Source organism: Lontra canadensis, unplaced genomic scaffold (genome assembly GCF_010015895.1).
Source record: "Lontra canadensis isolate GAN:19392208 unplaced genomic scaffold, GSC_riverotter_1.0 scaffold78, whole genome shotgun sequence".
Classification (NCBI taxonomy): Eukaryota; Metazoa; Chordata; class Mammalia; order Carnivora; family Mustelidae; genus Lontra; species Lontra canadensis.
The window spans coordinates 4508848-4530319 of record NW_022631072.1 but is presented as its reverse complement, the minus strand read 5'-3'; the positions used below and the strand labels follow the sequence as shown (position 1 = coordinate 4530319).

Below are 21472 nucleotides of genomic sequence, written 5' to 3'. Positions count from 1 at the left end.
ATTTCCTTTATTTTTCAAGAATATATATAGTCATTTCCTTTATTTTTAAAGATTTATTATTTATTTACTTATTTATTTGACAGGGAGAGAGAGAGAGAGAGAGACAGTAAGAGAGGGAACATAAGCAGGGGGAGTGGGAGAGGGAGAAGCAGGCCTCCCACTGAGCAGGGAGCCCAATGCAGGGCTCAATCCCAGGACCCCGGGATCATGTACGGAGCCACACAGGCACCCCCATTTCCTTTTCTTTAATGTATGCCATTGTATCTCAAACTTGCCTGACCACTGGAATCACCAGCAGTGACTGAAAAATGGAGATTCTTAGGTTCTTCCTCTGGAGATTGATCCTTTAGGTCTCTAGGGTTCCCAGAAACCAAGAGGTTATAACACAAATGCCCCAGGTGAATCTCACGATCCAGCAAATTTGGGACTCACTGGAATGTGACTTGGAATCTTGTCCCTCCCCACCCCACCCCTGACGCTGTGATGTTTAAGTATGTATCTGTGTATGGGGGCGTGAAACAGCAAAATAATATGTGAAGGGTACATGTATATTCAAATTTGTAAGATGCCATTATAAATGTGAAATGAAAGAAATCATTATGTTGTTATGAAACAATATCCCACATCTTCCATCCAACATTCTAATTTCTGATTTTGCAAAGGCTCCCTTTTAATTCAGAGTCTCTGAATCTTCCTTTACTAGTTCACTGATTACCAAAGCTATGTCATCCATGGCTGCCTGGAGAATAACCCAACCTTGGAGAGATCTATTGCTTTATTTAATGGAATCTCTAAGTGGGTCCAGTTGATGGTTCTTAGCAAACCAACCCCCCAGCAAAGGGCAGAAGTCATTACAAAGTTTATCAACGTTGCCAAGGTATGTATGTCTTGGAGTTAGATGGTTTTGGGTTTTTTGTTTTGTTTTGTTTTGTTTAGGCTTTTATTTATTTATTTGTCAGAGAGAGGTTGGGGGGAACATAGGAGGGAGGAGCTGCAGACAGAGAGAGAAGGAGGCTCCCTGCTGAGCAAGGATTCCCAATTCAGGCCAGGACCCTGGGATCATGACCTGAGCTGAAGGCAGAGACTTAACCAACTGAACCACCAAGGTGTCCCTTGGACAGGGTTCTTAAAGGAATGTTCGTTCACTCTAGAGAAAAGCTGTTGAAGAAATTTGGGGTTTACAATATAAAGGACAATTAAAGTATTCTTAATATCTGGTGAACAACTCATACTGCTATCATGCGAGAAGATTGCTTTTAATTGGCAATACTTAGAAGAACTTACTATAATTATTTTTTTTGTAAAATTATTGGCATATTTTTCTGGTGGATTGCATTTGTACTTCATTTTAAACTGATGACATATTTCTTTGATCCTTGTTATTGAAATGGTGCACGCATTCACTCTAATTCAGATAGACCAGAATAATTGAAAAATTGTTACAAAGTATGGACTTTAACTTTTTTTTTTTTAAATTTTTTATTGCAGAAGCTCCTCCAGCTAAAAAATTTTAACACTCTGATGGCAGTGGTGGGAGGCCTTAGTCACAGTTCCATTTCACGCCTCAAGGAGACCCATTCTCATCTTTCTTCAGAAGTTACAAAGGTAACAGTGGATTAGATCCTAATCTTAAGTAAAAAACTCATCTGTAAGTTGTTTAGGGATAGGATGCTCCTAAGAAATGTCACTCGGAGGGGGAATTTTTCTTCTTAGGTGATGATTGGTTACACATGGAGAATTAAATAGGAAGGGAGTAGCCACACTGCCTGGAAAAACAGATTAGAAGTGGTGGCAAGTGTCCCAGTAGGAAGGCCTTGAATACCATAAACATACTGCAGTTGTAAGTACTAGTGTGCATTTCATGCTTACTGTGTGACAGGCCCCGTGACACACACACAGGATACAAGATGAATAAGACATGTCATTCCTACCCTCCTCAAATGAAGTCGTTGAACACATGCTCTCTTCAAGGCCCTGTGTTCGGCACGGTGAAAGAGACAAAGGAAGAGGCAGGTGTAGACCTTGTCCAGAAATCCCTCAGATTGATAGATGAGTTTTCAGGGAAAAAAATGTATTTTTGAAAAAACAGTGATCATTTCCCAAACTGAGCTTTTTCTGCCACATTGGTTTCCAGGCCACTATATTAATATTTTTCTTTATTGAGTGAAAAAGGACATTGCATCCTTATGAAAAGATTTCCTTGTAAGCGTGGAGTTTGCTCTATCAGTAAGGACACTTTTCAATTATAAGTTTAAAAAAAAATCTGGGAATTGCTGGAACAGTAAGGGAATGGGTCAGCTCACATACCTGGAAGTCCAGAGGCAGGGCCAGATCCAAGCATGGTCTGGTCAGAGCTCTTGGCTCAGTAGCTCTGTCTTCCTTGGAGGATCAGGTTTTTATTCGTTTCATTAGACGGCCTTCCTTCCTGATTAGACCATCTCTAGCAGCAGGAAAATGATGCTCTCTTGTTTTGTTTTTTTTTTGTTGTTGTTGTTGTTGTTGTTTTTTAAGATTTTTTAATCTATTTGTCAGGGAGAGAAAGAGTGCACACAAGCTGGGAGAGCGACAGGCAGAGGGAGAAACAGGTTCCACGCTGAGCAAGGAGCCCAATGCGGGGCTCCATCCCAAGACCCTGGGATCATGACCTGAGCTGAAGGCAGAAGCTTAGCCGACTGAGCCACCCAGGTGTTCCATAAATGATGTGCTCTTGTTCACGAAAGTTGGAGATAGGGAAAACTCTCTTCAACCCTGCCCGGTGGAATGGAAGACCTTCTTTTTAGGCAGCTTGGCCCACCTCAAGTTCCATGCTCATCACTGGGCCAATCACAGTGGCCAGAGAAATATAATGTACTGATTGGCTTAGGTCTGTGCTCCTGAACCAATCACAAACCAGAGGGGATAGAATTGGGATGATGGTAAATTAGAACCCATCCTTGGACTTGGGAATGGAGGCAGCTCCATCTGAGTCACATGGGCTGTTTGGAGAAAGTATAGCCCCATGGAAATTGAGGTCTATTACAAAGGTCTGGTTGCTGTTAGGCAACTAACAATAAACAACAGGATATAAGCCAAGATACACAGCTGTCTGACCTAAAACACTCATTCAAAGCATAAAGGGGCTCGTTATCTAAGTGTTTTAATATCCTTTGTCTTTGTACTGAATTTCAAGTAAAGAATTTACATGTTGTGAAGAGTAAGAATTCAGTAGAGGCTCTTAGAGGCTTGGAACCACCAGTGTATCTTTGAAAATTATTTGAATTCTTCCTTCTTACAGAAAAGAAAACTCAGGCCCCTCAAAATGAAGTTGCTTGCTCAAGGTCACACTTGTAGTTAGTAGCAGAGTCCCAAACCCCTAGCTATCTCACACCTAAGTGTGGCTTTTCCTACCCCATCCTGTCCCAGATTAACCTTCAAGTAATACCATGAATGCAACTTTCTTAGAACAACTAGGACACACCAATATAGTACCTACTATATTTTAATAGGATACATGGTTATATTTGTGGACTGTAAGATTTCCATGAATTGCTAACTACTTATAGCTATTTGATGTCATTTAACATCCTGACATCACCAGCAGGCAGGTAGAGGTGCAGGGAGGTTTCTGCTCTGCAGTGAAATAGAACAGGCTGCCCCACTCCTAGCCAGGCCCAGTGCATTTCTCTAATTTTCTTTTCCCAGGTTAATATTTCCCTGCATCAGTGTTGGTTCGATCGATGCTTCTCTCAGTGGCCGAGGAATGTCCTAGCTGCACACAGCAGATGCACACGGGGGTGGGCGGACAGGAAAACTGAAACCTCTCCTTTCCCGTCCGTTCCCAGAACTGGCACGAAATGACAGAGCTGGTCTCCTCCAACGGCAATTACTGCAGCTACCGCAGGGCCTTTGCAGACTGCGAGGGCTTCAAGATCCCCATCCTCGGCGTGCACTTGAAAGACTTGATAGCGGTCCACGTCATTTTCCCAGACTGGACGGAGGACAACAAAGTGAACATTGTAAAAATGCACCAGCTCTCTGTGACCCTGAGTGAACTGGTGTCCCTGCAGAACGCCTCCCACCACTTAGAACCCAACATGGATCTGATCAACCTGCTCACAGTGAGTTCAAGGGACCGGGTTTGTGCTAAGGGCTCTTCCGTGCCTCCCTGCACAGGGTGTAAAGGAACATCCGGGCCAGTCACTCACCAGGTTGCATGCTGGGCCAGTGGACATGGAGAGATCTGCAAGAGTGGGGGAGGGCAGGGGAGCCCAGCCCCATAAGCAGCATGAATTGAGACTGCAATCTTGGGGCCAAGAAATTTCCCATTGTCTGGAGGAGCCTAATCAGCACCCCTCCAGCTCCGCATTCAGACCTCCCGCTCTCAGCCCCTCCCGCTCTCAGCCCCTCACTCTCCCTCTTCACACTGTCTCGTTCATCCTCTCCCTCTACATGGCTCATCTCATCTGCCTCCCTTTGCCCCCGCAGCACAACTGTAGCTGAAGCCTGGGATAATGTCAGGACCTCCTCCATCATCTCCGTGCCCCTACCGCCAACCTCCCCAAAGCTGCCTGGTGTTGGAGACCCTTCCAGACTCATTGTCTATCTAGCCTGTTTTGCCATCACCTGCTCCCACAACATGCTCGACTTTGAGGAACACTGGACTTTCCACTGTGAACTGTTGCCTTCTGCTTCCTGGCCTTTGCACTTTCTTGGAAAATCCCTTCCCTACCCACCCCTGTGACTAGCTCAAATTCAAAAGCCTCCGTCTTTCTGGAGCATTCTCTCTTCCTCTCCAGAGCAGTAACACATCGGTCACGTGTGTGGCTCTTGCCCTTTATGCTTTCTTAACCATAGGTGGTATCACTTGGTAATAGATTTCTTTTCCTGTTCACCTGCCTGACACAGTCCATATCCCCAGCACCTCTCACAGTACCTGGCATATTTAGGTGCTCAACAGATGAACACTGTATCTGGGAATGAAGTGGTTCAGACAGAAGACATTCACCCAGTAATCATACTTTTTGTCCTCTGTGGTGGGTCGCCAGGTCCTAGCGCTTTTAGAGAGAACAGGTGTAGAGAAGAGAGCCTTCTCCCCTGGTGGCTGCTTTGTCAGGGGGCGGAGGCATGACCAAATTCTCTCACCCTTGTTTCACAAATGCAGAAGCAACTTCCCTGTTTGGGTTTATAACACTGAAGCCTCTGACCCGTGGCTGCAACACTGAATTGACTATTTTCCCGTAATGACCGTGGAAAAGGAAAACAATAACTTGCTGAAGCTCTGAGAGCTGAAATCCCCTACTGCTACATTGGAATGAGAGCATTGGTTCCTAGACCTTTCACAGACTGTTCCTAGAGCACGTAATTGTTTACCAAAGAACAGAACCCCCTAAATGCACGTCGTAAAGCCAGCTGTACCTTAGTATAAAGCAGAAGTGGGCGACACACAGAGACATGAACCTCCTGGGGCTGAGTTTGTATGACAAACAGTAAACACGCAGACGTTCGCCATTGGGGGAAAAAAACCCTCACGATAGACCAGGCACCTGCATTTATTAATCATTTGCCATGTAAATCTGTTTCCATGAATAAGTGACCAGAGTTGCAGCCCTAGTCGGACTGCAAACCCACAGACCCAGGTGATATCTGCAGACTGGCCTGAGTTCCCCATGTCTGTGTCCAGGCGGCTCTGTGAGAGCATCATAGAGCAGGTGCCCATGCTCGGGCGTTTTCTCATCCACACAAAAGATAGTGATGGAGGGGGGTGCCTGGGTGCTCAGTCTGTTAAGTGGCTACCTTCAGCTTAGGTCATGATTTTGGAGTCCCAGGATCGAATCCCACATCGGACTCCCTGCTCAGCGGGGAGTCTGCTTCTCCCTCTAACCCTCTCCTCTCTCATGCTCTCTCTCACAAAAGCTTTCTCTCTCAGGCTAATAAATAAAATCTTAAAAAAAAAAAAAAGACAGTGATGGAGGAGGGGAACACATTTTGGGTCACGAATGCAGCAAGCACCCTAATGACAGCCGTTTAGGGAGGTATCAGAGAATTTTGAATGAAAATTTTCAGGTACAAATGGAAAATTTGAACTCCAGAAATAAGGATGAAGAAAACAGTTTTTTGCTGGGAAGGAAAGAAAAAAGAAAGAGGACGCCAACTCAGTCTCTCTCTCTCACTCTCTCTCGGCCATTAAAGGAGTATATAGGAGCCACCAAGCCCCATGTTTAGGAAGAGCAGTGTCATCAGTGTACTGCAGGGGCAAGGATCCCTGATGGGAGATTTAGCTTTTTAGCTCTGTGTGTGCAGTTACTTCGTTTGGTCTTGACTTTGGACTTTTCATAAAGGGTTCCGTGCTCCTTGTGAGATCTCTTCCAGCTCTAAACTTCTGTGATTCTAGATATAAGCATGGGGGGAGCCTGGAGACTAAGGCAGCCAGTGTCAGTCTGATTCTGTGGTTCCAGCCCCGTGGTTCCTCGCAATAGCACAGCTTCCCCTCTGAGCACCCATCAGCAAGCCAGGTCCTGCTTAGAGCCCACATCCCCCTCTTCTCCCCACCACCAAGGAGAAGGTTCAGGGCACAAGAACACACATTCCATCTTCCTGCCACTGGCAGATGAATCTCTTCAATGCGGATAGAGGAGACTCCCATCAGGGGTTCCCTGGACACTAGTGGGCATTTCACAGAGCACGCATGTGTTGGGATTAGAACCATTTGAGTGACAGAAGCTACCCAAATGCATACGAAGGCATGGGGAAGCCCCAAGACTCTGGGTCAGGTTTTTGCCCAGAGAGATTGTTTGCTTCTAAACACGGCCCTAGGTGAGGAAGACAATTCATAATAGAGAGCCCTGGAAGACAGCAAATTAGGACTCTTCAATGGATCCAGAACTACTGAGTGTCTGCCCCATGCAGGGAGCTGCATAGCAGTGTTTGAACTTTCTGTAATAATTGATTGCATTTTCACAGCGCTTCCATGAACTTCTCCTTGGTAGGTTCTCACAGACACTCTAGGAGCTAGCCTCAGCAGACAGGAGCCTGTAACCTCAACCCCTGCCCCTTTGTGTTTTACAAAGAAAGAACCAGACTTCTGAAGGACAAGAGGCTTGCAAATGGCAAACTTCTGAATCCCGCTATGGAGTGGTGGGGGCACTCTTCCTCTCCTCAACCATGGACACTTACTCCGTAATGTGGAAACATTGCTGACATTTATTTTATTTTGCATCTGTAAAAATTTGAGTAGTCTAGGGGCACCTGGGTGGCTCAGTGGGTTAAAGCCTCTGCATTCGGCTCAGGTCATGATCTCAGGGTCCTGGGATTGAGGCCCACATCGAGCTCTCTACTCAGCAGGGAGCCTGCTTCCTCCTCCTCTCTCTCTCTGCCTGCTTCCCTGCCTACTTGTGATCTCTGTCTGTCAAATAAATAAATAAAATCCTTAAAATTAAAAAAAAATAAATAGTCTCTCTCTCCCTCTTCATGGGTGTTCAGAGAAGGAGTTAATTACAGAACCAAATCTATGAGTCAGATACTGTGATGCCATTTTTATCATTGTAAACTTATCCCCTGAAATGTACCTGGCACGTGAAGGAACTAGGACCCCAGCACTACACTGTTGGGATTTGAATTGTTCCCCTTTTCAGGGAAGATCTAGAGAAGGCATCTTCCATTGTCATCCCTCCCAGTCCTAGAACCAGAAGCTTTAAAAGCTGATGCTTCTTGCTTCATGGCATATGAAATCGTCTGATTCTTTTCATAGTATTTTTAGATCTATCAGTTACTTTTACCATTCTGAGTATATGCAAATATCTGGAAAGCCCCCTGTATTTTTACAGTTTCCAAAAAAAAAAGAAGAAGAAGAATTGCAAAAATGGTGAATGGCGATAGTCTGATGACCAAGTGTGTTTTATTTTATAATTCTCTAATCAAGGCAATGTGGTCTTAATGTACGGAGTAAATCCACAGCCATCTTTGCTGATAGACTTCGATGTAAATGCAACAAATGGAAACAGTGACTCAGGACATATTTCAAAAACAGTGAGACTCCAAATATGTTAGACACAAGCAAACATTCCTGAAATTCCACTGCCTATAATTATAAAATACAGGCATCTAGGAAGTACAACAGGTTACTCTACGCAGGACCATAAAACCCAGAGGAGATGAGAGAATGCATGGAGGTAGGATCATGGCTGGGGAAGCAGAGAGCTGGCAGGAGTAACCCAGGGGGCAGCTCCACATTCACGGATGGGTGCAGTGGCATTTGGCTGGAAACCTATCGGTATGGCCCACTAAACAAACCCCAATGGTTACATGTTAGCTCGTTTAATCTTCACATCAGTTCTGGGAGGGACCTATTATTTATGCCTCCCATTTTATAGACTGGGAGATTGAGCCTCAGGAAGGTTAATTTCTTGCCCAGGTTCACAATACCACTAATAGAGAGCAAAGGTTTGGAGAAGATATTTCCATCATAGGATCTGGTATCTATCCATGAGCTGTATGAAAATACTCAAGGATGTTCTGTGTCTTTTGAAAGAGCATCTCCCCACCATAGCATGTGGTTATTTGGGTTTCTGGACAGATGTTCTAGCACTCTTGTCATCCCTTCTCCAGCAGATGTCAGTGCCAGTCACTAGAGACCTAATTAGGAGGACAGGAACAGGTTCTTCAAAGTCCAGAATAACTCCGGTTAACAAAGAATTCAGAAGTAAGAAGTCACTTGATTTTCTTTCTGTTTATGTAGCGTTCACAATGCAAGGCAGCGAGCTATGGGTGGGGCTACAGAGGCAGAAAAGACGAATGTGCTGCCTGTTTTCTTGAGGCTTAAAGGCCAGTAGAGTGTTCCATTGTGGAATTTACAAAATGGTGGGCAACTGCCCATGGCAGATGGGCTTTATTTGGCTGGCATGGAATCTTAAATTTTTAAAATTAGTTGCTAATATTTAAAAATTGAGTATTTCATATAAAACTTCAGATTTCTGGATTCTTCTGACAAATGAGAAGATATGGCAATACCAAATAACCTTTCTTGACATTTCACTGTGTACCAAGGCCTGTGTGTAGTACTTCCCATGAGGTATTCCATTTGATCCTGATCAAAATGCAATTCAGTATGGACTTTTAAGATAATTTCCATTTTACAGATGTGGAAACTGAGTATCAGAGAAGATATAACTGGTTCAAGGTGACGGGGCTAAGCAGTAGCAGGCTCTGCACTTGAACTCAGGCCCACTGGACTCCAGAACCTCTCCCTCTGCTGTATTTGTCACCTCTCTGAACAATCCCTATTGCATTGAGCGTGTTGCCTTTTGTTGATGTAAACACATCTGACATAACTCATATGACATAATTCATAGTATGGCCGATGGCCATACTAGGTTTCACTATTTCTTTTTAAAAGTTCATGTTCCACCTCCAAATGCTATCTTTTTAATGTTCTGCATTCTCTCAAATTATTAGACACTGAGGTTACACATTGAGTTTGAAAAATATTTCAGCAATGTAAATAAATAAGTAAATGTGATCCAACATCATCATTTATCCCTTCTAATTTGTTGTAGCTTTCTCTGGACCTCTACCACACAGAAGACGATATTTACAAACTGTCACTGGTGCTGGAGCCTAGAAATTCTAAATCGGTAGGTGGTGTTTTCTCTCTAAGTATCAGGGCCAAATACTGTTGTTTGTCCTTTATTGTGATGCCTGTTCCAGTGATGCTTTGTGATCTGAAGATTGAAGAATTTTAAAAATCCGTATTATTCCATTTTGCCCATGGAAGAGCTGAGCTCTGACAGCTTGGGATTATTTCTTCATATCAGAAGCTAATAAAGAAGAACATTATTCCCAATTACTCCGTTTCATTGTTTATCTTCTATGTGCTATGTCCCATCTGAGAATTTGTGTACATATAGGCCCTCCTGCCAACAAAACAAGAACTCGTCTTAATGTTAAACAGCATTTAGACTCTCCAATATAAAACCCATTCAGTATGAAATTAAGTGTAGTAAATTTTGAAGACCCTGGTCATAATTCACAAATTTCCCTGCTAATGATCGACTCAGCTCAGAATTTCAGTATCACTTTGGATCACTGACTCTTAGTAAAGAAACATTCTATGCTGAGATTGGGGAAATTGCACTGGTCATTAGTTTTATCGAGTATTTTATGCAGCAAACTGAAATAGTTGTCTGTGTCTTAGATATGTTTTGTGCTAATAAAAAATACCTGGGCGAATTTGAAATTTACAGTGAGGATGGGGTTCACATGTTGAAGGAAAAACTGTCTATGTTGGCTTCTTAGACTCTTATCCTGACATCAGGTTTCTGATAAAGGCTTCATGCCTTACCTCCTTACCCACTGAGTTCTGTGGCATGTTGCCAGAGGTGTGGCCCTTAAGTGTGACCCTCTATTCTGATTCTGAAGCATCAGCCCAAAAGAGGCAGAATGACTGTGAGGTGCTGGGAGGTTATGCACTTGAGCTTGAGTCGGTTGACCTGGTAGCATCTGTTCTTACGATCATGAGTGTGGTGTTTCCATCAGCATGTTCACCTCCCCACCAGTCCCCAGAGGCCCATCTCCTGGGGACACTAAAGAATAGATCCATGTGGCCAGATACAGGCCAAAGGAAAGAATGAGAGCTAGACTCTGCAAAGTTAGCATGCCTAAGAGCTGGAGAGAAAGGCAAAGTTATTAGAAAAAAGGAATTCATGAGCTCTTTTCTCATTCCTTGGCTTTGATGGGAGGACACTGATTTCAGTGTGGCAAACTGTTACATGTGCACATGGTATTTCCACCTCCTCACCCCTTCCTCTACCTATAAGCAGCCACCTTAATTGCTACCCATTGGTTGTTGAGCACCTGCTGGGGCATCTGTATCTCATTAACTCTTAAGGAGGTGGAGTCTGGTGAGGACAGGTGTCTCCCATGGAGTACACAGCCCGTATGTGGAAGAACTGCGAGGCGGTGTCAGGCCTGTCTGTTTTCAACTCCTGTGCTTTTTTCTTTTTCTTTTTCTTTTTTTTTTTTTAAGATTTTTATTTATTTATTTGACAGAGAGAGAGAGATCACAAGTAGGCAGAGGCAGGCAGAGAGAGGGGGGAAGCAGGCTTCCAGCTGAGCAGAGAGCCCCATGCAGGGCTTGATCCCAGGACCCTGAGATCATGACCTGGGCCAAAGGTAGACGCTTAACCATCTGAGTCACCCAGGCACCCCTTCTGTGCTTTTTCTGCCGCAGGATGCTGCCCATCATTTTCCTGCCACCCTTGTATCAGAAACATGGTAGGAATGACCATGTTAGCATACTTGCCTGATTTGTGCTCTTTAGATTTGTTTTAGTTTATTTTCAGGATGAATTTTTGCCAATTGTAGGAGACATTTCCATCCAACGTAGTCTTTTTTATCTTTTATAAAAGCAGAAGCTTTCAAAGCCCCTTCCAAAGACTAAAAGCCTCTGAATCTATGCGAACACATTTCCCCAATTCTTTCTCATCTCTTGTCATCCTGTTTTGTGTTTAGGTTTGACATATGCTGACACTAGAGAACAAGCTCCTGTCAGAGAACACCAGGAGCCTGTAACTCAGTGTGCTTATGGTTGGTGCCGGTGGACCTTGCATAGTCCCCCTCTGAACCTTTGCTCTGCACAGCGCACCCTTTGTGTCTCACTAGTTCTTTGTGTTTTACTTTGTGTCTCAGTTTTTTCAGACTACCTCTAGATCAAAAGAAATACCTCACAATTCCACTTTTAGGATAGTTAGGGCCAAACAATGTAATATATATTAATGTTCTAATGATGTAGAACCCACTTGAAAAAATAACACATGTTGAAATAAAAATAATATTTTAATTTCATTCTTAAATAACCACAATTACTTACAAATGGATGGGTGTGCCTGTTGGGCATGGAACAATTTCTTAAATCTTGGAATCAGGTTGAATACTGCCACCTTTTTCCTTATTCCACACTGATTTTTTGCTTTGGAAAGATATGATAACATTGGAAGAAATGTAGTGGGATCTAATGGGGGAATTGTGAACTACTTTAAGCTGGTAGTTCACATGGTGTCTGTCAAATATGGAGTACTGCTTTATTTCCCTTGGAAGTTTGAAATCTCTTTTGGTACCTCCATATGAGTCCACTGCCATGTTCCCAGTGGGGCACCTTGTTATACAGTTTTGGGAACTATGCGTTTATCCTTCATCAGATGAACAAAATGAAAAGCTTGAAAGAAGGAGCCAGGATATGTATGATGTGTATGGGAGTGAGTCTGTGTTTTGGTGACCACATCAGGCAGCGGGTAATTGTTGGTCCTGCTCTCTCTTCTCACAACATTGCGAGGGGCTTAAATCCAGTATAGTTACTCCTTAATTCCTCTTGCAAACATATTTATCCCCAATTCAGTATCAAAACCTCCCAATACAGTTTGCATGCATGCACCAACAAAGATATTTACATTATATGACAGTCCCAGGGAGAGGAAATAAGTGCACAGCACTCTTGGCTAGTCTCTTGAGGGGATTGTGTTTTCCCTTGTGTTGCGTGAACATGTAATACATTATCACCACCATCTCCTCCACATTATTTAGTGAAAATGTCTTGCAAGAACGTGGAAAAACATAGAGAAAGCAAATCCACCAAAGAGGCTAGAAAGACCTAATTAGCCAAACAGTGAGAAGGGATTAAGCATATTAAGAAAGATGCTAGCTTGAGGACATAAACTTGACCATTCTCATGGGCCCATTCACTGCACACATCTACTAATTTATCAGCAATCCAGTTATTAAAGAATTAGACAACTGGTGTTTTATATATTTTATATTACACAAAAATCTGTTTGGAGTATTAAATAAGTTTCAAAGCTGTTTTAGTAATATTTGGGGAACATGAATAGAATTTTTGGGTGGGCTGGAAGAGCAATATCTTTTTTTCCATTTAGAATAATGGAATCTAGGCTATTGCTAAACAAAATACACTATCCACACATATATTTAGTCACAGATTAGATTCCATTGATAGAAGATGTTTGCTTTCAGAACATTTAAGTGCTACATATATGTTTTTACTGGTATTTTTAATATAGAAGGTACATGTCCTTCTCAGTGTCCCCTAATTGTTCAAAGTCTCAAATAAAGTAAAAAAAAATGTGTTTTCTCTGTCAGCAGCCTACCTCCCCTACGACGCCCACGAAGCCCGTGGTGCCCTTGGAGTGGGCATCAGGAGTGATGCCAAAGCCAGACCCCACAGTCATCAATAAGCACATAAGGAAGTTAGTTGAGGTAAGTGGTTGAGAGAGTGGAGATTGAGCACTAGAAGGCCCCTTTCTCTTTCCAGAATATTCTGTCATTGCCAAGAATCAACTGAAGTCAATGAAAACAGGCCTCTGGCAGGTAGGAGCAATTTAGCAGACTCTCTCTGTACTTGGCATTGGCCTCTGGGGGAGAGTATCCCAGAAGGGCCCCCTCTCCCCTTCTTGTCCTCGTGTTCTCATTTGCCCAAATACCCTCAGCTACTCCCAACTCTCTTTCAGTGGCATTTGACACCTCTACTGTTGCCCCTGCTACTTGAAAGGCTGTTTGGGGATTAGAATCTAGTCATGAAAAACCTACATGGGTCACAATAAAATGCCCAATAAATTGATTGCCTGCGGGTAGGAAAAGATCCTATAGGTTGCATAGTTTCTTTTGCTGTATGTATTGGGGGTCTGTGACATAGCAGCACAATGACATCTAGGTCAGAAACATTACTTAATGACGGGAAAGTCTCCATCAGAGTTTTCTACATAGAAAGAAGAGTAGAGGGGCACCTGTGTGGCTCAGTTGGTTAAGCATCTGCTTTCGGCTCAGGTCAGGATCCCTGGGGTCCTGGGATCAAGCCCCTTTTCAGGCTTCCTGCTCAGCGGGGAGTCTGCTTCTCCCTTTCCCTCTACCCCTCCCCCCACCCTCATCAGGTGCATACTCTTTCTCTCTCAAAATAAATAAATAAAATCTTAAAAGAAGGAAGGAAAGGAAGAAAGGAAGGAAGGAAAGAAAGAAGGAAGGAAGACAGAAAGGGTAGGAGTGCCAGTGGGGGGAAAATGGAAACATACCTGGCACTAAAAACATCTGCTTTAATGGGTGGGTATGATGCAATAGGATTGCATCTTGGGATAAAATGAACTTTTTTGTTGGTGATGGGTGTTTAAAGGAAAAGAAAGAATGTTCTACATCTTGGATCATCCAGGGAATTACAGTGCATTGAAAGAAAAGTTCTGTGGAGCATGAGAGGCGGCAAGGAAAGGTCAGAAAGAATGCGGGAAGGTGTTTAGTCAAATAAGGTCCAGTGGAGGAGGCCATGTGTTGATGTTGTGGTCACAGACCCAACGTGGAGCCAAGGAAGGGGGCGGGGGGGGGGCAGGATCCTGGCAGGACAGAGTGGCAGCTCAGGAAGGTCTAGAGCCAGGAAGTGAAAGACAGAATGATTCTCTTTCCCACTCTTTTCTCTGAATGCTCACTCCATTACCTGCTGAAAGACTTTTTGTGTTCCATGTGGGGAGTCTATTTCACTCTCTCCCCCTTTCTTTCTCCCTCCCTCTCTCCACTCTGATGCCATCTCTCCTATTTTCTCTCCAATTCCAATTTCATAGGGGAGAAGATTGGCCAATTTGGATAAGTTGCCTACTTTCAGCTCAATCAAATAAAAGACTGGGTTTTATCACGAAATTTGGAAACTCAATTTTATTCTACAAAAAGATTGTATTTTCAACAGAAATATGGATGTTACCTATAAATAGAAGGCATGGTACAATGGTCAGTTTTAAGCAATTTTGATTGTAGATAAATACAGATATTGGGACTTGCAAAAAAGGTAATGTTTTAGGATTTTGCACAATTCAGTTATCTATAAATAAACTCACAATAGGTGCTAAACAGTCATATTTTTAATTAAGTAATTTGTTCATTTATACCTTGCCCATCTCTCAAAATACTCCTGAAGGAGCTTGCAACATCGAGCACTATGGATAAAATAGAATAGACAGAAACCATCAGGAAAAGGGAGAAAGACTCATCATTACCTGCTTGCATAGATGGGTTTCTGGGGAGAGCGTAACATACCTTTTTGAAAACCCAATTTAACAGAGGGCATTGGAAGATTCCTTTTATTTTTCTCTGATTATAAAGAAAGTCAGAATCATTGTACATATGCAGACTTTTCATAAAATGGAGAGAATCCAAGTTTTGCTTTCAGACCTTGGGAATTCTGCTCTCTGGGGATAAACTCTGATAATTTGTAAATTATCTTGTATGACTTAATCCCCCCATAAACACACACGCCCACATATGCCTCTGTGTAACATTGTTCACCTATTTACCTAGAACAGAGTCCCCTAAGTGGAACTACTGGGTCAGAGAGTAAGCAGACTGTCCTCCGGAAAGACTGTGGCTATTGACTTCATCAACTACTTTGAGCGTGCCTATTTTCTCATATCCTAGGAAATTACCAATGATCTTAATGTTTCCTATCTGAAAGGTTGGAGGAAAAAAAATTTTCTTTGCGTTTCTATAATTATTAGCAGAATTGAGCAATTTCCACGAATGTATTGGTCATTTGTATTTTTACTTTGTGATCTCCTGGTTTCCTTTCTGTGTCTTTGTTCTCTTGTATATTGCAGATAATCTTCTCTGTCATTTATCTTTAAATTTATCAGCTGGACTTTTTTGATTCAGATATTTTGCATTTTATGTAATAAAATGTTTCTATTTAGAGCTGCTGACTTTGATGTCATGGTAGGCCTTTCCCACTCAAAGATAACAAAACATAAAAATTATTTTTGTCTATTTACCTTTCATACTTTTATAGCTTTACCTATTTTTAAAGATTTTATTTATTTATTTAACAGAGAGAGAGATCACAAGTAGGCAGAGAGGCAGGCAGAGAGAGAGGAGGAAGCAGGCTCCCTGCTGAGCAGAGAGCCCAGTGTGGGGCTTGATCCCAGGGCCCTGAGATCATGACCTGAGCTGAAGGCAGAGGCTTTAACCCATTGAGCCACCCAGGCACCGCTATAATTTTTTCCATTAAAATATTTAATGCATCTAGAATTTAGTTTCGGGGCAATTGATTTTGTAAGATTATTAGCCATTTAGCTCAACAGCAATTATTGGGTAATTTTTCACTTCCCTGTGGATTTAAAAAGATACTTTTTGATATTCTAAATTCCTTTATAAACATAGATCTATTTCCAGACTCTGCTATCTGCAGTAAGTTAAGTACCATGTTGTTTCGATTAATGTAACTTTGTAGATTATTTGATTTCTGATAGGACATCTTTTCCCTCATTACTTCTCATCTTAAACAATTTTAGGCTATTCTCAACATGTTTACTTCTGTTTGAACTTTGGAATCAGTTTGTTTATTTAAAACAAATTCCCGCTGGAATTCTATTGGAATTGCATTAAAAATATTCTTGAATTTTTTTTGGATACTTTAACACTTTAAAGCTTCATTTTCTTTTTTTTTTTTATTAAAGATTTTATTTATTTATTTACAGACCGAGATCACAAGTAGGCAGAGAGGCAAGCAGAGAGAGAGAGGGAGAGAGAGGGGGAAGCAGGCTCCCCGCTAAGCAGAGAGCCCGATATGGGGCTCAATCCCAGGACCCCGAGATCATGACCTGAGCCGAAGGCAGAGGCTTTAACCCACTGAGCCACCCAGGCGCCCCTAAAGCTTCATTTTCTATCGGCTGGTATTGGCATTTGTGAATTCACCAAGCTTAACTCTTACTAAAACTGAGGTCTCAGTTAGGCCTTACTTTCTTCAGGAAACTTTTTAAAATCTCCCATCTCCACTCCTCCCCAGGACACCCTATGTTTTGTTTTTAAAGATTTTATTTATTTATTTGACAGAGACAGTGAGAGAGGGAACATAAGTAGGGGGAGTGATAGAGGGAGAAGCAGGGTTCCTGCCGAGCAGGGTGCCCAATGCAGGGCTCCACTCCAAGACCCCTGGATCATGCCCTGAGCCAAAGGCAAATGCTTAACAATCGAGCCACCTGGGTGCCCCATGACACCCTATTTTTATCCTCACCATTGCACTTATCTTCTTATATCATGAAGGCTTCTCGATTTCATTATCTCCCACTGGATTCTAAGCTCCTCGATAGAACAATATGCTGGTTATCACTGCTTTCCCAATGACAAGTTCAGAGCCTGCCTCATAAATAGTTTTTCCATAAATATTTGTCTTTCCTTTGCAGTCTGTGTTTAGAAACTATGACCATGACCACGATGGGTACATTTCCCAAGAGGACTTTGAAAGTATAGCTGCCAATTTTCCCTTTTTGGATTCCTTCTGTGTGTTGGACAAAGATCAGTAAGTTTTCATTTTGTTATATTTTAATGCAACTGTCCTGAAGCAGAAAATTGGTGTCAGAGGAGAACCTTTAATGTACATCTGGACAGCTTCAATCCTAGGGCACTGATGAGACAAGTCTAATATTTCGCTGATTTTTTTCTTGGTGTCCACAAACATGACGGGTTGGGTGAAATCACAGGGCAGACCACACCATCAGCGTTCAGTCCGAGTGCCCATTTGCAAATGAAGCTGATTCTCCATCCCCACATTACTTCTGCTTAGCTATTTCAGCAACCCCCAAACCTTCATCAAAAAGTGTAGAGGGGAAATATCGTTACACCTAAGCTGGTAGAGTCCTCAGCATCAGTGGACCTGAGGGCAAGACTAAAACTCACCAAATAACTAAAATTATTTTAAATTACTTACAGTCTTCAGAAGAGCAGGTAATATCTACAGATAGCCAAGAAGTGCCCTTTCTTTATTTCTCTCTTTCCTAGCTCAAGGTTGTTTTGATAAATGAAGTAAACATACATTTCTCTGTAGTCTCAAATGATTCCTGGAAAATTAAATGAACTTAGAGGCTAAGATCTAGCTCAGTAGAAAACAGTGGAAAATGAAACAATAGGAGAAAAAAAAATATATATATATAAGAGAAACACTGGCCTTAGAAATTTGACTGATTCATCTTTAATTCTGTGAGCTTAGTTCCTAGTTTAAAAATCATCTGTAATGAGTTGCTAGATTTTATATTGATGAAATGTCCAAATCATATCACTTTAGAATTCTTTAATGTTTTTGTTGGTGTGAGGATTTTTTAAAAAACTAAATCTATAAGTAATTCAACACACCAAGGAAAGCCTTGATATTTTATCATAACATCTTAAAACCTTAATTCATCTTTATTGTATATCTAGAACAAAGAATACTTTTAAGATAATTAAATTATTAGAAACATGAACCTCTTTTACAAAATAAAATTCAAGTTACTACCTGCTAACTACCCACTTCCCTTAGTTCGTTTCTATCCGTGACATGTAGGTAAGACATGAACTTAAAATCACTCCCTACTCTTCATTTCTTTTTTCTGCTGGTTCGTTGATAGACCTGACACTTATCCTGGCAAAGATATATAAATTTTATTTTTTTCTAAAAATGAAAGTTTGAAATATTCGTAGCTTACGTGATTTTTGTTAGGTAAGCTGAGATATGTTGATTTTGAAAGGGGGGTAGAACATTCCGGAGGAGATTCTAGCAAGCTGTGGCTATCAGAGATATTGGTTTCTAGGTCTTCAGCCCAGCCATGCAAGCTGGAGTCCTGGGCATGTGAGCAAATTCTGATGGGAAAATTGAAAGGCACATGAGCTCAGGGCCTCAGGACTGCAGCCTGGGGCCTCTTCCGCCCACATTCAGCTGAAAGGAAGAACTGGATCCTACAGGAAAGCCAGAGGAGGAGGAACATGGGAGACAAGAGAGAAACCAGGGCTGTGTGGAATCACACGGGTACATGGAGGAGAAAGTGTCAAAAAGGAAAGAAACCTGCCTGCGTGTCACATGCAGCCTGGAGGTTGACAACGTCAAGGAATGAGAAAAAGGGGCACCTGGGTGGCTCAGTCTGTTAAGCGTCTGTCCCCAGCTCAGGTCATAATCCCAGGATCCTGGGATCAAGCCCCACTTTGGGCTCCCTGCTTAGCAGGGAGACTGCTTTTCCCTTCCCCTCGCTTCTCCCCCTGCTTTTGCGTGCGCTCTCTCTCTCCCTTCTGTCAGATAAATAAATAAATGAATCTTAAAAAAGAAAAAAAGTGGGTCACTTGTGTGGCTCAGTCGTTAAGCATCTGCCTTTGGCTTGGGTCATTATCCCAGGGTCCTGGGATCAAGCCCTACATCGGGCTCCCTGCTTGGCAGGAAGCCTGCTTCTCCTTCTCCCTCTCCCCAGCTTGTGTTCCCTCTGTAGCTCTCTCTCTCTCTCTCTCTCTGTCAAATAAATAAATAAAATCTTTAAAAAAATTAAAAAAAAAAAAAAGAAGTGAGGAAAGACCACTGAGGACGTCAACCGTGACAGTTTTCAACGGAACAGTAGGGTTAGAATCCTGGTCATATGGACCGAAAAGTAATTGAAGGACATGGAAAAGAAAAAAAAAACCTTTAAAGAACATTCTTCCTGAAAACTTTGGGAGTAAGAAAAGGAAGAGAGAAAAGACAGGTGTGCCAGGGACGGAAGCAAGGTTAAAGAAAGACATTTTCCAGATGGGGAAGTGGTGAGCGTATTTGTACACAGAGGAAGGAGTGGGCAAAGAGACTGAGCGGAATGTGGAAGGAGCCGGGTCCTGGGAGACTGCGGAGTGGGGGAGAGGAGCGTGACTTCCTCAGAGACAGGAGGACGCAAGAGAGGACAGATGAGATCCAAAGGCATTCTGAATTGGCACAGAAGGGCACATGCTCTGGCGCTGGCTGACGTGGAGAGAAAGTGGTATGAAGACCACGTGCTTCAAGTGGATTTGATCTTCTTGATAAACAAGAAGTCTGGCTGTGTGCTGGTGGGTGTAACCAGAGGTTCTATGTGAAGATCTGAAAGGATGGCGCCAGCAGATAGTCTCTAAGCCAGTAAGACATGAATGAAAGATTACCGACAGCAGTGGCCCAGATGACGTCAGGCTGAATGAATTTGAGAATGAGGGGCCCAGTTATTACGGTTTTCTGCCTTTCTCCAGCAGCCTGATTCTTGCACACCCTGTTGCTAAGGGATGGGATAAAGGAGATTTCCTTCTAGAAGCTTCCTTGGTAATGAAGGAGAGTTCTATGCTGTGGACCACAGGATACACATACGTCTCTTTTACTTACTAAGAAAGCCTTTGCACCAAAAGCTGTCCTTCGAGGTCCTCTCCTTTCAGAAAGAACAGAGATATAAACACTGCCCACCTGCTTTTGGCCACAAAGGTTTCGGGAGTTGGGTGATTACAGTGTGTCAGCCACCTCACAACATGGTCTTCAAAGATCCCTCCCTTCTCTGATTCTCTTCACAGGGATGGCCTCATTAGTAAAGACGAAATGATGGCTTACTTTCTGCGAGCTAAGTCCCAATTACACTGTAAAATGGGACCTGGATTTGTCCACAATTTTCAGGAGATGACCTATCTCAAGCCAACCTTCTGTGAACACTGTGCAGGATTTGTAAGTCCCTTTTCTATTGTTTTCTTTTGTGTGTAGTTATTTGTGCCTCATTCTGAGAAGATAGGAAGATGATACCCCAACTGAGTTCATTGTCTGCTTTAGATCAGAAGTAAACTATGATGGCTCCCTGAAATTAAAAATTAAGTTAAAAACAAAAGCAAAATCTGCAGGTTTCAGTGTGTTCTTTCTAGGAATGCTGGGCTGGTGACAGGAAGGGATGGTGAGGCTTGTTAACTCAGGAGAGCAGTTTGTTAATCCCTGCCAATGAAAGGTTCTGCCCAATGAGCCTTGGCATTCATCGTTAATATTCATAGTAGGTGCAATTAAGGGGGATTATTTATCTTAGCCAGTTCCTCCCAGTTCTTGTTTCATGTGATGTCAGTCACTAGAAATCCATCATGGCATGGCTTAATGATTTATAACTCAAAGGGGGAAAAAAATCTTTTTGGAGAGAAGATGGTTATAATAATAAATCACATTTATTTGGCACTTGACAGTAATGAAGTACTTCCATGCACATTAGTGTAATTAATCCTCCTAACTAGCTCATGAGGTGAATACTTCATTCTCTCCATTTGCCTATCGAGACAAAGGGGTCCAGAGAAGATGGATAAGGGATCGTACAGCCCGTAATTACCAGAGCCAGGACTCAAATGCAGGTGTTTTGACTCTAAATCCCTTGCTCTACCTATACCATAGCACAAATGAAGATCGTACACTTTGTTTCCCCACATCTGGTAATTCTTTGGCAGCTAAGGGCAGCATTGGCCCTGATATTGAACCAAGAGTCATGGGTCCTGAAAGTCGAATTGTTACCCAAGTTGTAGAAGATGAAAATGTGGTTCTCCAGATGCAGGTGGCCCAGCACCCAGCATGTGACGATTGCTCTTTTGTCCAGATGCCAAAGCTCAGCTGTGTTAGCTTCATTCAACCATCAGTTTCCACTGGTGACCCATTTGAATTCAAAGCTTCCATTATATACTACTGCAAAAATTAGACTTTTCCCATCCT

The 21472-nt window shown here is 42.6% G+C and overlaps 1 protein-coding gene across 5 annotated transcripts in view; it reads left to right on the top strand.

Moving 5' to 3' along the window:
• The window catches only part of RASGRP3 (RAS guanyl releasing protein 3), a 76279-nt gene that overhangs the window by 42376 nt on the left and 12431 nt on the right, over positions 1-21472 (top strand). For 4 of the 5 annotated variants that reach the window (XM_032881892.1, XM_032881889.1, XM_032881890.1 and 1 more), the window contains 7 exons: positions 704-877; positions 1489-1605; positions 3822-4097; positions 9531-9608; positions 13126-13242; positions 17196-17311; positions 20314-20461. In XM_032881892.1, coding sequence (XP_032737783.1) covers positions 704-877; positions 1489-1605; positions 3822-4097; positions 9531-9608; positions 13126-13242; positions 17196-17311; positions 20314-20461 — 1026 coding nt within the window. The remainder of the gene's footprint in view (positions 1-703; positions 878-1488; positions 1606-3821; positions 4098-9530; positions 9609-13125; positions 13243-17195; positions 17312-20313; positions 20462-21472) is intronic. The other variant, XM_032881891.1, reaches the window with a different exon arrangement.